General features: G+C 44.2%; 1 protein-coding gene across 1 annotated transcript in view; it reads right to left on the bottom strand.

Annotated features, from left to right (window-relative positions):
* Nedd9 (neural precursor cell expressed, developmentally down-regulated 9) overlaps positions 1 to 9,584 on the bottom strand; it is a 50,742-nt gene extending 41,158 nt beyond the window's left edge. Inside the window, exon 1 of the mRNA XM_041632869.1 lies at positions 9,449 to 9,584. Within this exon, the coding sequence (XP_041488803.1) occupies positions 9,449 to 9,460 (12 nt within the window). The 5' untranslated portion in view covers positions 9,461 to 9,584. The remainder of the gene's footprint in view (positions 1 to 9,448) is intronic.
* Positions 9,585 to 12,993: the final 3,409 nt, after the last annotated feature.

Here is a 12,993-nt window from a genome sequence, read left to right as displayed (position 1 = left end):
GGCCTGAGGGAGATCTTATGCTTCTAAGTATTTTGTAGTCTTCCCATGAACCAATAGGGGCTCATCCTAGAGAAGGAAGTTAGTTTGGGGTTAAGGTCTGTTACAATAAGTCATCACTAAATTGTGGCCAACACTTCCAGGAGTGGAATTCTGTACTTCCATCTCACAAAACCAAAGAGGCTGTGATTTTTAAGCAGAAGGAAGCAATTAAAAGAGGATGGTAGCCTAGGGTCGAAGAGATCTTGTCCAGCCAGTGGACATTTGATGTTTGAAGACAGTTTTTGGTTGTAACAGTGTGTGTATACGTGTCTGCATTATTGGAATCTAGTCCTGGGGTGTTGCTGGGTGCACAGACCAGTCCTCCACTGGCTAGAGAAATGGCTGCTAAACCTCCCTGAGAAAGTCTCATCTCTATTCTTCTACTTAAAAATAATGGCAATCACCTCTGTTTCCCCATCTGCAAAGTCAGGAAAAGAAACAAGTTCTTCTTGGAAGGATTATGAGAGTTCATGGAATTGCATATGCCAAACGCTCCGAGTCCTCCAGGAGAAAGAGACTCTAGGAGGTGGGAGCAGTTACCGGCATACTGTGCTGAGCTCAGGGAATCATGTCTTAACCGTATTCGTCCTTGCCCCAAAAGAAAAACTCCTCCAGGAAAGGAACCCAGACCAGAAATGATCTCATCGTGATTATACCTGCCACACCAAAGGCAGGCACAGCTCACCGAAGGAAATTCCTTCCCTTCAGCCATGAACTCAGTTGCATCTGTAATTAAGATCTTAATAAGGAGGGTGGGAGGATGGTTACAGATGCTGCAGGCTACGAGGCAAGGAGCTACCTGACCAGGTTGAAAGCAGGAACAATTGAAATACAATCCCCCACTCAGGTGTGCCAAACAAGCCCACATTTCAAACTGAGCTTGCTTTCGTTTCCAAAGAGGCTGATCCCTGTACAAAGATATAAAAGAAACCTTATTATTTATGACTAAATGTGACTATGACTGTCTATGAAGAACCCAGCCAAATTCCCTTTACAAATGCTCATATATACTTTCCTGCAAAACACTGCCATGACAGGAATGGGACAACTGATTGATCTCTGGAGCAGCTCGTGTTGACCATCTGTAGATTGCCCATGTGTTTCTGAACTTTTCCATGATAGGCCTCAGTTTCAAATATCCTTCCCATTGTCAGACAATATGTCCCAGTCTTTGGTTTGTGAAATGTGGATACATCCATGAACCCCCCCCCCCCCCCGCCACACACACACACAACAAAGAATAGCCTTGAAACTACATTTCTTGCTAAGGGATCTTTATCTTGGTTAAATTAAGAATTCAAGAGAAAAATGTGTCCTGGTAAGAATCTGTGATTGAGAAAAATGAATGTCCTTTTATAGATATGACAGCCTCAAATAAAGGAGTGGGCTATGTCCCTGGGGCCTCTGCATCTCTGGGATATTGTCTAGGAGTCTGCATCACAGTGGATGGAGCCAAGAGGAAAAGGCTCTTGGTCTTTCTGTTGTTTCTGTCCCCATGTCCCATTTTCATATCACCTTGAACTTGGTGAGGAGTGGGACTGAGAACCATAGCCCAACATTGAGGTTCTAGCCCAGGAAGCTGGGACCTCAGGATTCCGCTGTCTGTGTTAGTCCCCGGGTCACTTTCCTGTCAAGCTCTGAGCTGTGTTACAAGTGACAGGAACAGGAACAGAACTGGCAGATGGCCAACATTAAAGACAGAGATCTCGACAATGGTCAAGTGTGCACAAATCCGTGTGCCTGTCCTTTCCAGTGTGAAGGTTTTGTATATTACTGCTAATTCTAGGAGGTGGTGGTCTCGGAGGGTAGAGAAGCCCAAATCCATCTTTATCAGAAGGGAGCAGAGTTATGAGGACAAAGAAACCTCAATGAGTTCCAGCCGAATTGCCTATGGGATGCTAAGTTAAATCAAACACAATACACCACCAACTAGTACCAGTAAGCTTACCGTTACAATACAGAAGCCACCAAAAGACTTCTGCCTAACAAAAAGAGATGAGGACAAATATGTAGGGCATGTCACACTGTTGAAGCACATAACACTTCAACAAGAGGGGAGGAGACATGGCTCCAATCTGAGCGTGCCGTGTGTTTTCATTACTGCAACTTTCCACCGAGTACCACAGGTGAACCTCTTCCCTTCACTGCTCCCCATGAAAATACATAAAGAGTTAAAATTGATTTGATTTCAAAGGGAGCCATCAAGTATTTTTGTGTTTGACAGGGCTTGTATGTTTACACATTCATGGTTGTTCCATCCTTATTTCTGGTGAGCACACATGTCAGCATTTCATACAGGAACTTTTTTTGGGGGGGGGGTAACATCTTGCACCTTTACTGTGACATACTGGAAATACCAGGAGGAATTCAAATTTGCAACACCAAGATCTGCCAAGAAACATGACACCTTCCAAACTGGCCCCAGCTTTGGAGCATACATAGAATTTAGTGGATATGGTAAAGTCCAAGCAAATAAGGAAAACATTCCAGTAGCAATTCTGTGTGTAAGTGTGTAGTTGTTCAGTGGGTGTATGCACGTGTGTGTGCCAGTGCATGTGTGCACAGAGGGCAACAGCAGGCATCTTCCTCAATCGCTCCCCACACTGGTTTTGAGACAGGGTCTCTCACTGAACCTGGAGCTCACCTATTCATCTCACTTGCCTGGCCAATGAAACTACAGGGGTCTTCTTGTGTCTGCTTCTCTAGCACAGGGATCGTAGGCTTTTGACAGGGATCAAACTCAGCACAGCAAGCCCTTTACCGACTGAGCCATCTCTCCAGCCCTTCCACTGACAATCTTAATATATTCATAATCGGCTGTCCCCCAAGCCCCGCCTCAGCCACAGCAAACTGATGTCACACACCATCAGTACCAATACTCTCGGGAGTACCCATTCCATTGTCCCTAGATGATATGCCTCCCTCAAGTTACCCAGATCACATAGTCTATTAAAAGCACCCTCTCAAAGATTCAGCCTTTCCAGTTAGGGGTGAAAAAGGTCTCCAACAAGATCACTTATCTTACAATGGAGATCCTTCAGGAAGAGTCCTGGCAGCCGAATACAGCTCCCTGGCATGCAGAGTCCTCATTAGCCAGTAAGAACTACCACAGGGAGATGACTGGAATGTTCAAAGTAAATAAGATGGAGGGGGTGTTGTTGACGAAGCCTAAACAGGGCTTTGGGGATTTTTGTCTTCTTTCCATGCTCGGGCTTTTTGCAATCAGTTATTGCCTAGGAAACCAGCAGTTCTGGCATTTTAAGTTGGAAATATTGTATTTGTTCCCAAGGGCCCCACTGCGTTTGTCTTGGCAGAGAGGCTTGGTAATTAAGTCTATACGTTTCTGAGGATAGTGCTGCGGTCCTGGGGGCTAGCATTCCAAAGGAATCTGTCCACTCCTTTCTAACCCTAAGATGATATAAAAATAGGTACCTCTTACGATGTTATACTGACATCACTGGGTCTGCAGTTGATCACAAATGAGTTAATCCTGAACGTCCCACATCACCCCCAAATGACTTTCCATGGATTGCATCTGTTTAAATGGATGGCTTTCTGTTTTCCTCATAGCCTTTGTTAAGGGTAAATAGTCTCTCCTACCCCCGGTGTGGTATGTGTATATGTATATGTGGTAAACTTGTGTGCATGCAGGAAATAAATGTATGTACTGTGGCTGACAGAAGACACTGGCTATCCTGCTCTGTGATTCTCTGTCTCATTCCCCGAGAAAGGGTCTCTTGTTGAACTTGGATCTCACCATTATAAAACTAGGCTACTTGGCAGCAAGCCCAAGCCATCTTTCTGTGGTCATACCCCTCCCCGCCCCCCGGCAATACAATAGCGCCAGGGTTATAGGCATGAGTAGCAGCAACAGGGTTTTTTTATACCGTGCTGGGGATTTGAACTTGGGTCTTCATGCTTGTACAGTGAGTACTGTTTTCTACTGAGCCATCTCCTGTTCCAAGAGGAAACAAATGTAGAGAAGACTTCTTAAATCTTTTACAGTATAAGGTTAATGTATCTGTGTCTGTTTAGGTTTACATCTCTCTCCATGGTCATGGGCCCTGATGGTACCATCCATGATGAAGTTATCATCATATTCCATCACTACTCATAGATTTGTGTGTGTGTATCTATATATATCTTTATCTACCTATATAAAATCATATATCAAAAATTACATAAATCGCTATTAGTTATCAAATGCCTACTATGTTCTAGGAACCAATGACTTTCATATATTATATTCTTGCAGCTAACTAGTAAGACAGAGATTTAAAGTAGTTGCCTAAAAACATAGTCAGAAAGAAGCAAAAGTGGGATTTGAAACATGAATACTTCTATGTCATATAGAAAAAGGCTGTTGGCATAGGTGTTTTCTGTAATTCAGCATTGGACTACAATATTTGCCAAGTACCCACTAGGAGAAAGTCCTGTAATTTCAGGAATTCCAAGTTTGTCAATAACAATGAAGAAACCAAACCTAGGAGTCATTGGCACGTGGGGGCTGTGTGCTGTAGGCATGCTTCAGGGTCCCTGGACCTGGGGTCTGCATTCCGACCATGTACACTCTTGCTGTGGAATACTCAGTGAGGCTCAACCATCTTAACTTAGTAATTGGGATTTGGACATGATCTTGCCATGAAACCCACCCCAACCTTTCAATATCTAGCGAGTAAATACACTACAAGGAGAGCTGGGGCCAGCTAGCATTCATTGTCTACTTTCTGTATGCCAGGATCTAGGATAAGAACTTTATACATTGGCTTAGACTTCAAAGTAATAGTACAAAGCAGTTAATACCATCTCAAGTTTGCAGCTAACCTGAAAGCTCTGGGAGTTTAATTTGCCCAAGACCATAGGGCCTTAAGTCCCGAGGAATGGAGATGTCTTCCTCCACAAGCCATCTTGTTCCTCTTACAAGAGTAGACAAAGCCAAGTCCCTACCTGTTCAAGACTGACAGAGCCTACATTACACTTTCAACAAGGGTCTGTCTGTCAGTTTGCCTTTACATCCCAAGAAAAGATGGGCCTCTTGCATTCAATGAGACTTCCTTAAAACTGGAGTCCACCACCAGTATCGTTTAGATAGTGGTTTGATTAAATGGGGTTAATAAGTAAGGCAGAGTTAACAGCGTAGGGCAGAGGTGAAAAACGTAAGAGATTAGAGGAGACAAAGGTTTAGCCTTTCATTGCTTTATGGAGTGGATAGATGAGGAGACTTTACTAGTGGGAAGTGACTGGCTACTCAAGTCACATAGGCTTGGTGTCGCATGCCCATGAAAGGAATAAGAACCCCCACAGGGAGTTCAAGGAGCAGCCAACATGGGGGCAGAGGCTGCACACTAGACTGTTATGACCATGTAGGTAGCTGGATGGGAGGAGCCCCACAGGATCTGATACTAGAGACACATAAGAAAAGGTAAGATAGGTATTGCACAAAGGGGAGAGAGAATCTGCCAAGGCTTTGAAAGGCATCGAGGCAGGATTTTGTCTACCTTTGTTTTATTTTGTCAGAGACTGGGGGCAGAGGACATGGGAAGGCACTTGCTAGGTCCTGAGCTACAAGAGTAGCGTGTGGTCCAACAAGAAGAGGATGCTGGAGGGATTTAGAGTGTGTTGCTCAACGTGTTAAACTTGCTATTATCAGGACACCTGCATTTTGACAAAGCCTCATCTCTGCGTATGGAAGACCTTTAGCTCTGAAATGGGTTTGCTAAATAAATATAAGACCATAAATAATGAAGCTACGTTTTTTTTTGAAACACCTTCTGGGGCTTTTCAATCCACTGACAATATGCAGCATTTTAAAAGCAGGTGGGTATAGACGCGATCCTAAACTGGAATTGAACACAACAATTAATCAAAAAAGATTTTACAGCTGAAACATCAACGCACAAAGAGAATTGATATTTCTGTATGTTACAAATAGCCATGTTGGCTAAATCAATTTCTCTAACTTCTCCCTTAAAACAACTTTGGAAAATAAAAATATTTTCAAAGTTCCTCCGCAGAAGCTTTTCATTATATGCTTCTCTTTTCCTTGAACAACTTTGCCCCCATTCAGCTGGACCACAGTAATCTGAATTCAAGACTGTAGGTATTTTTAACTGTATTGCCATACTTCACCGTACTTTATTTTTTTAAGTCAGAACACTTAAGAGTGACCTTTTCATCTATAATGACTAGAAAATAGATTAGATTTTGACTAAAGTAGACACTTAAGAGTTATGAAATTTGACCAAGCCACAAAAGCTGCTCAGCCACGGGAAATCCCTCACAAGCTGTACTTGCTGAACATCTTCCAGGCCTGGGCATGAAGTGGATAGGACCTCATTCCTGGCCCCTACTACGTGGGCAGGGCCTTCAGGGCTTCTGTTAAAAACAGGGATTGGAACTGGTCCCTGAGCTTCAGGACAAAGGGCAACACCTACCAGCCACCTCCAGACCCTTGAACAAGCAAGCCAAGGCCACGAGAAACATATAATAAACATTAAAGGGATTTCTATATAGAACCTTTTGTTATTGTCATTGTCTTTGAGACAATGTCTCACTATGTACCCCTAAGTAGCCTGGAACTCATAGGGATCCACCTGCCTTTGCCTCCTGAAGTCCCGGGATTAAAGGGGTGCTCTATCACGCCTGGCTTCTTTAAGTAGAATCTTAACAGAGGAAACCCTCACAGCTACCAATCACCCAGGCAGACTCTTCTAAGAGAAATGAAACATTAAACACCTACGACAGGCTTCACATGAACAAATAAAAACATAAGTGAAATAAAAGCAGGCTCGATGTATGCTAAGCAGGCAGATTTGCCTAGAGCAACAGCTTGCATCCTGTAGCCCTCATAATTGTAAATAATTGTTAGCTGCCTGGAGCTGTGGATTTTAAGGACAAAATAAGTGGAACTTGATTGTTCCCTGGTTAGGGACTCTAAAGTAGCTAAACAAGACCATCCAGTTAACAACAGGAGGCAAAAAGGAAAGAAAAAGAAAAAGGAAACCTTTTGAAAGGAAAAAGAAAGCTTTTGACTCTGACACGCATCTTACAATGATCCATTTTTAAGTTCATGCTGGATTTATAGTTGATGGCGCAACATAGTGTTTAAGAGATAATTCCAGACTCCTGGTTTTACAATCTAATAATTATCTGGTTTTACTACTTAAGTAGCTCAAATTCAACAAATAAATGCCAACTTTGTATTTCACTTTGTAGAGTTACCACTGGAAAAAAAAGGAAAAGAAGACTATCCCGAGGGAACACTCGGGATGAAAGAGTTCTGAACTTTCTGGAACCAGAACATACCAGTCAGAGGGATGGCTGTTTCAGGGAGCTGCAGATGATTTTTGTTTTAGTTGTTTTTTTTTCTAATAATCAACAGTATTAAATTGAGGTCCTTTCTAATCCTGTGCTCATGAGCTAGTGGTACTGGAAAAATCGCTTGGCCTCTGTGGGCCACAATTACTACCTCTGGAAACAAGTGTGTGTGCCTTAGCGCTTTAGAGAGAGCTCAGTATGGCTGTCTCTACTCTCCTCAGCATGCCCCTATTTAGCATCTCCTACACATCATGACTAATTCTCTCCTGAAAGAAAGTTGCCTTTTATTAGCTAATAGGCTTCATGACAGGAGGAAAGCGGCTCATTTCTGCCCTGGCCAACACAGGGTGCCTATGTGTCATTTGTGTACTTGGGGAGCTCAGCCTTTTTGCTGGTGGAGTTTCCTATGATAATAATAATAATAGCACTAACAACCACCGCCATGTTATTTCTATTGCTTGGCACTGTGTTCAACTCTGGGTGGACCCGTCCAAGGGGGAGGCTTTCCCCAGTTGCAGTTTCTCACCCGCCGTGGGCATCACCCATCCCCATGACATTTCTTTCCGTAAAGAGCAAAGCTAAACGTGATGAGGTCACTGAATCAAGGTGACTTTAGACTTCGTCACTTTCTTGACTGCAGCACTCACATCCCACATCCACCATTTCATGTTCCAGGAACAGCCAGAGGAAATCCTTTCCCTTTTCTCTACAATACAGCCCTGATTCAACAGCAGGGAAAAAAAGGAGAGAAAAGAATTCCAGGCGAAATATTATGTAGTCCCAACCAGTTCTGTGAACAAGGAGACAGCAATGGGGAGAAACACTTCCAAAAAAGATTCTGTTCCTGCCAGGTAGGAAGCTGCATCTCCCACTGAATACTGGAGCCATCCTTTCTTCTACTTCTCCCCACTGATGCCCCAAAACGGAAAGCTGATAGTGGAGCGATAACGGATACCTGTGTTGTCTCCAGACTGCTGGAATTTCCCCAAGAGCCATTACCCATGCTTTACAATAAAGACTGGGCATTTCGGTTCACAGTTTTCAAACAGGATTTACAGACACTGGACACAAGATCTTGATGTTAAGCTGTGGCTTTTAGCTACAGCCAGTGTTTACAGCCTTCTATCCAAAAGGAAGGGTCAGAAGCTACCTGCCTCAGAGGGAAGCAAAGTTAGCTCCTTCCAAGTCAGTTAAAAGGATCTGTTAAGCCACTTCACCAAAATGAACTTTTATAATAGCACTGTCCTTTGAAAGTAGAGGCCTATTCATCATTAAAAAAAAAAAAAAGGCATGGCTAAGTCATTGCGATCTGCTACTGGGCCAAGTCCCTTGGAAACCGCCTCCTTAGACGGGATGTGCTGAGCAAGTCATAATCATTTTGCCAAGAGTAACCCCAGAAACAGTGGTACAAAATGCAATGGAAACTAATGCTGCCAAGATATGAGCACGGCATTCTGTAAGCGTCAGGGAAAAGAAGCCAGCCGGAGCCTTCATACTTTCAGACCCGGTTAAAGCCCAATACAGTGTTACCCAGAAATGACTAACACTCATTTATTCATAAAGCCAAACTATATAAGGATGCGGGAGTTCTCCATCATCAGCCCTATCATAGTTCCTGGATTCTTTGCTTCTACCGAAGAAAGTGCCTAGAGCAGACAGTTTCCCAGATCAAGTATTTAAGGCAAACTCTGAAAACGTGCTTTTAGAGTCCATTAAAGACTCAGTAGTTCTGATTCCTCTTATTAAGGCTCCCCAGGTCGGCACTGGTCAGGCAGAGACCTGCGACTTGCCTGCTGGGATGTGAGTTAGACACCTCTAATCTCCAGAGGCCGCCTGGTCCCGCCTCTATGCTAACTTTTCTCCACAACCTTCCGCTACTCAGGGCAGCTTTCAGAGCTCTGTACCGCGAACTAGCAGATCTAAAAGCGCCAGTCTGCTTGCGGATCAACCCTAGAGCACCATGGAAACGAGATCAGACGCAGCTCAGCGAGACCAGACACACGAGGGATCCCCGCACGGTTGTCACGGTGGAAAACCCGCAGGCACGGCTGTCCCCAGCTTCCCAGGAGACGTGTACAAAAGGAGCTCTTACCTTATACTTCATCGCGGCGGTGGTCTGGTCGGATGAGCCCTGGTCCTATCCTAGTCACTCCGTGAAGCACTGCAGTGCCCGCCCCTCCATTGAGCACAGGGCTGGATGGAAAAGAGAACCTTCGCCTCCTGCGCTCTACCGAGCCTCTGAGCTCACAGCTAGATCGAGACCTGCAGATCACGGCCCATCATTTCAATACTTCGCCGCCATTGGCTGGTGCGGGGGAAGGTACTGCCTCCACCCCGCCCACCTCTAACTTCTAAAAGGCTCCGACAAAGAGCGTGTAATATGATCATTTCTTTTCACGTTATCAAAAGGGCAGAGGAGAAAACAGAAAGCGAGGAGGCGTCCCAAACCACCCCGCGAAAGAAATAAAAATTTAAAGAAGAAATAGAAACCAGACAAAGGAGATACGTTCCTTTTGAGATTAACCGAAAAATTTAAAGAGTCCGAATTCACAAAGCAGTCTTGATGATCTCGCTTCCTGTGACCTAGCAACTAGTTCATACACCCATTTCATTTCAAAGCCATTCACCTCACAATGTCTACATGAAACGAACGGGGGAAACAAAAGGTTTTCTGTCTCCAGACCCCCCCCCCCTTTTTTACTAACCACCCCTGCTGATAACTCTCTCTGTGTCCCTTTCTTTTTCCCTTCCCTTTTCTGTGGCCCTTTTTCTTTCTTTCTTTCTTCCTTCCTTTCTTCCTTTCTTCTTTCTGTGTTCAAAGTACTTTGCAAAGTCAGCCTGCTAGGAGCTGGAAAACATTTCTCCTCAGTGAAAAGGAACTCACAAGCACAAGGTTTTCCAGGACTATCTCACTAGGACCTCAGATAGAGGAGTGTAAGATACATTAAGAGCCCTTGGCAGTCTTTGATGAGGATAAAGGTTGGATGGGAACCCATGAGGGTCCTATAGAACATGTGCTATAGATCACCCCTCTTCGTCCAGCACTCTACCCTTTGCTGGCATTGCCAGGTCAGGCTTTGAACACTGAGGCTTTTTCCTGCTGACCTCTCTCCCCAGAATGACCAATTAACCCACTCACACTTACTACCCAGGGAGAGGAACCCCACTGTTTGATAAGCCTGGTTAAAAACTGAACAGATTCTCCCTGACAATGCATGGAATATGATTTGTGTAGCTGTTCCATTTTGAGATTTGTCTAGAGAATCACTCAGGAGAGGACAGAAGTTCCTTTTCCTTGGGCCTCAGGACTTGGAGCATTCAATAACTATCCCCTAGTTGGGATGCAGTCCAGCCAGACTGCTCGACTCGGGTGGAAAAATCAGCTCTTAACTTTTTTCCTGACTAAGCTGGACCAGAATTCATTTTGCCTCCCACCTCCCTCTCTAAATTCCCAATGGATTAAAACTTTTGAAAACAAAAACAATTGAAGCAAAAAGCACAGAAGAGCAGGTGCCCTACAAAAGTGGTTTCTGGGTGTAGGGTTTACACATGAAGTCCATGGTTGCCTGTGGTTCTGGTGCCCTCATCACTATGCCCCAGCAGCCTTGATGAAGTTGGTATCGCTGATCAGGCCTCTTCCAGGTCATGGCTTTTGCTCCTTGGCCTCAAAGCAGAATTGACCTGGGTGATTTGCAAGGTGTTTTGGACCCAGATTAGGCATGAAACAGAGTGGTAGAAGGACCATCCTGGTAGCCCTGTAGACACACAGCAAGGTCAGTTTGCAGGAAGCCTGTCTTGTAACTACATAGCCATGGGAGGACCATGAGTCAAAGGTCTTTCTCTCTGATGAAGTGTCCTTGGCCCCAGGAGATGGAGGTGGCTTTACCATTGGCTTCTTCAGCAGCCAGGCCGAGTCTTCCGTTAATAAATGTGAGCAAGGCTAACCCACCCCATCTGAACATTGCAAAAGGGTTTGCTGATGCCTGTGCCCTCAGGTGTTTGTGAAATTGCATTCTCCAGCTAGAGGGCTTGATTCCTATCATGTGACCATCTTGTTTAGGAATCACTACAAATTTCTTAACTTTGCAATCTTAGTCTCCTTAAGTATAAACTAGAGAATATAATTATACATACCTGCTGGGGTTACAGTGAAGATTAAATGAAATAATGTCTATGAATATGGTTGCTTGTTCCTGGCATTATTATTTTAATATCAATGTAAGTTTTATTATATGTCATTTTGCTTTTATGGATTTTTATTACATATCATTAGTGTTGTGAACTAAGTATTTGGTATGTTAATGACAACTACCACTGTTGTTACATTGCTCTTGATAAAGAATGCTGTAGGCCCTCATAAATAGGTGGAGAAACCCTCCATTTGGGTCTTATTTTTATGTTTTATTTTATGTGAATGAGTATTTTTGCCTGTCTGGAGTCTGTGCACCATGGACATGCCTGGTGTCCATGGAAGCCCAGACAGGGCATTGGAACCACTAGCTGAGCTGCCATGTAGTTGTTAGGAATAGAACCCAGGTCCTCTGGAGGAGCAGCCAGTGCTCTTCACTACTGAGCCGTCTCTCCATCCTCCCCTCCCTTTGTGTCTTCTCTTCTCATAGGCAGTAGCAGCTTTCTATTTGACAAGTCTCGCTTGAGTGCCTATCATGGGCCAGGTAGCTCTCTAGGCGGGAGAAGATGAAAATATCTTAGACAAAGTTCCTATCCCTCATGGAGGAAAATAACTGAGGGAATATATAATATAAATTGCAGCGGCAAATTCTATGAAAAGCATACTAAACAGTGGAAATTTCTAGAGTAAAACAGACCAGCGTCTGTGTGGAGGGTGAGCGGGTGTCTTACTTTCAATAGAGCCATCAGGGAAGCTCCTGAAGGAGGTGACATTTAAACAAAATCTGAATAACATGTGGGATGCAACCACTACCGGATCTGAGGAGAGAACATTCCAGACAGCAGAGACACATGGACAAGAATGCAGAAGGCATGAACTCCGCGTGTTAGCGGCTGCAGTCAGGGGCTAGCGCAGAGGGACACAGGACAGAGGCAGAACATAGGCGTAGAGGTGGTGGAAGGGAGCTAGGATTTTTCCTTGCGTGTGACAGGAAGACATTGGAGGGTTCTGAAGAGAAATATTTCCCCCCAATTTTCACCCTTAAAATATCAAGCTGTAATCTCAGTGCCGCTTGAGTATCATAGATAATGGTGCTTTATTGGTTATGTTCCCTTTGAATTCTTGAGGAAACACAAATTCTCTCGGTGAATAAATAAACAACCCTTTCTGTATCTATTGCCTGAGATGCTGGATGTGAAAAGAATGTTAAACCTGGAGTATATAATTGAATTACTCAGGAAACCCTTGGGTTGGTCCCAGAATAGACAGGGACCCTGGGGCTCAGCTCCACCCTGCACTAACCAGCATTCATTTTAGTAGCTGCCTTTTTGGCTAAAATGATAATTCTTTAGATCCTGGTGCATTCAGGATCAGGGAAAGAGCACCTGATGCCATCTGAGAGATTTCATTAGGAGCCGTTGGACATCGGCAGGGACATAGATGGAAATCAAGCAAATGCTGGGACTGCCCATAGCTCAGGCAGAACCCTGGTGTTGTTCTGTAAGAGC

Source organism: Microtus oregoni, unplaced genomic scaffold (genome assembly GCF_018167655.1).
Source record: "Microtus oregoni isolate MIOR12 unplaced genomic scaffold, Mior012 000042F_ref0000377, whole genome shotgun sequence".
Classification (NCBI taxonomy): domain Eukaryota; kingdom Metazoa; phylum Chordata; class Mammalia; order Rodentia; family Cricetidae; genus Microtus; species Microtus oregoni.
Note: the sequence above shows the minus strand (reverse complement) of the source record. Positions and strands in the feature narration are given on the sequence as shown.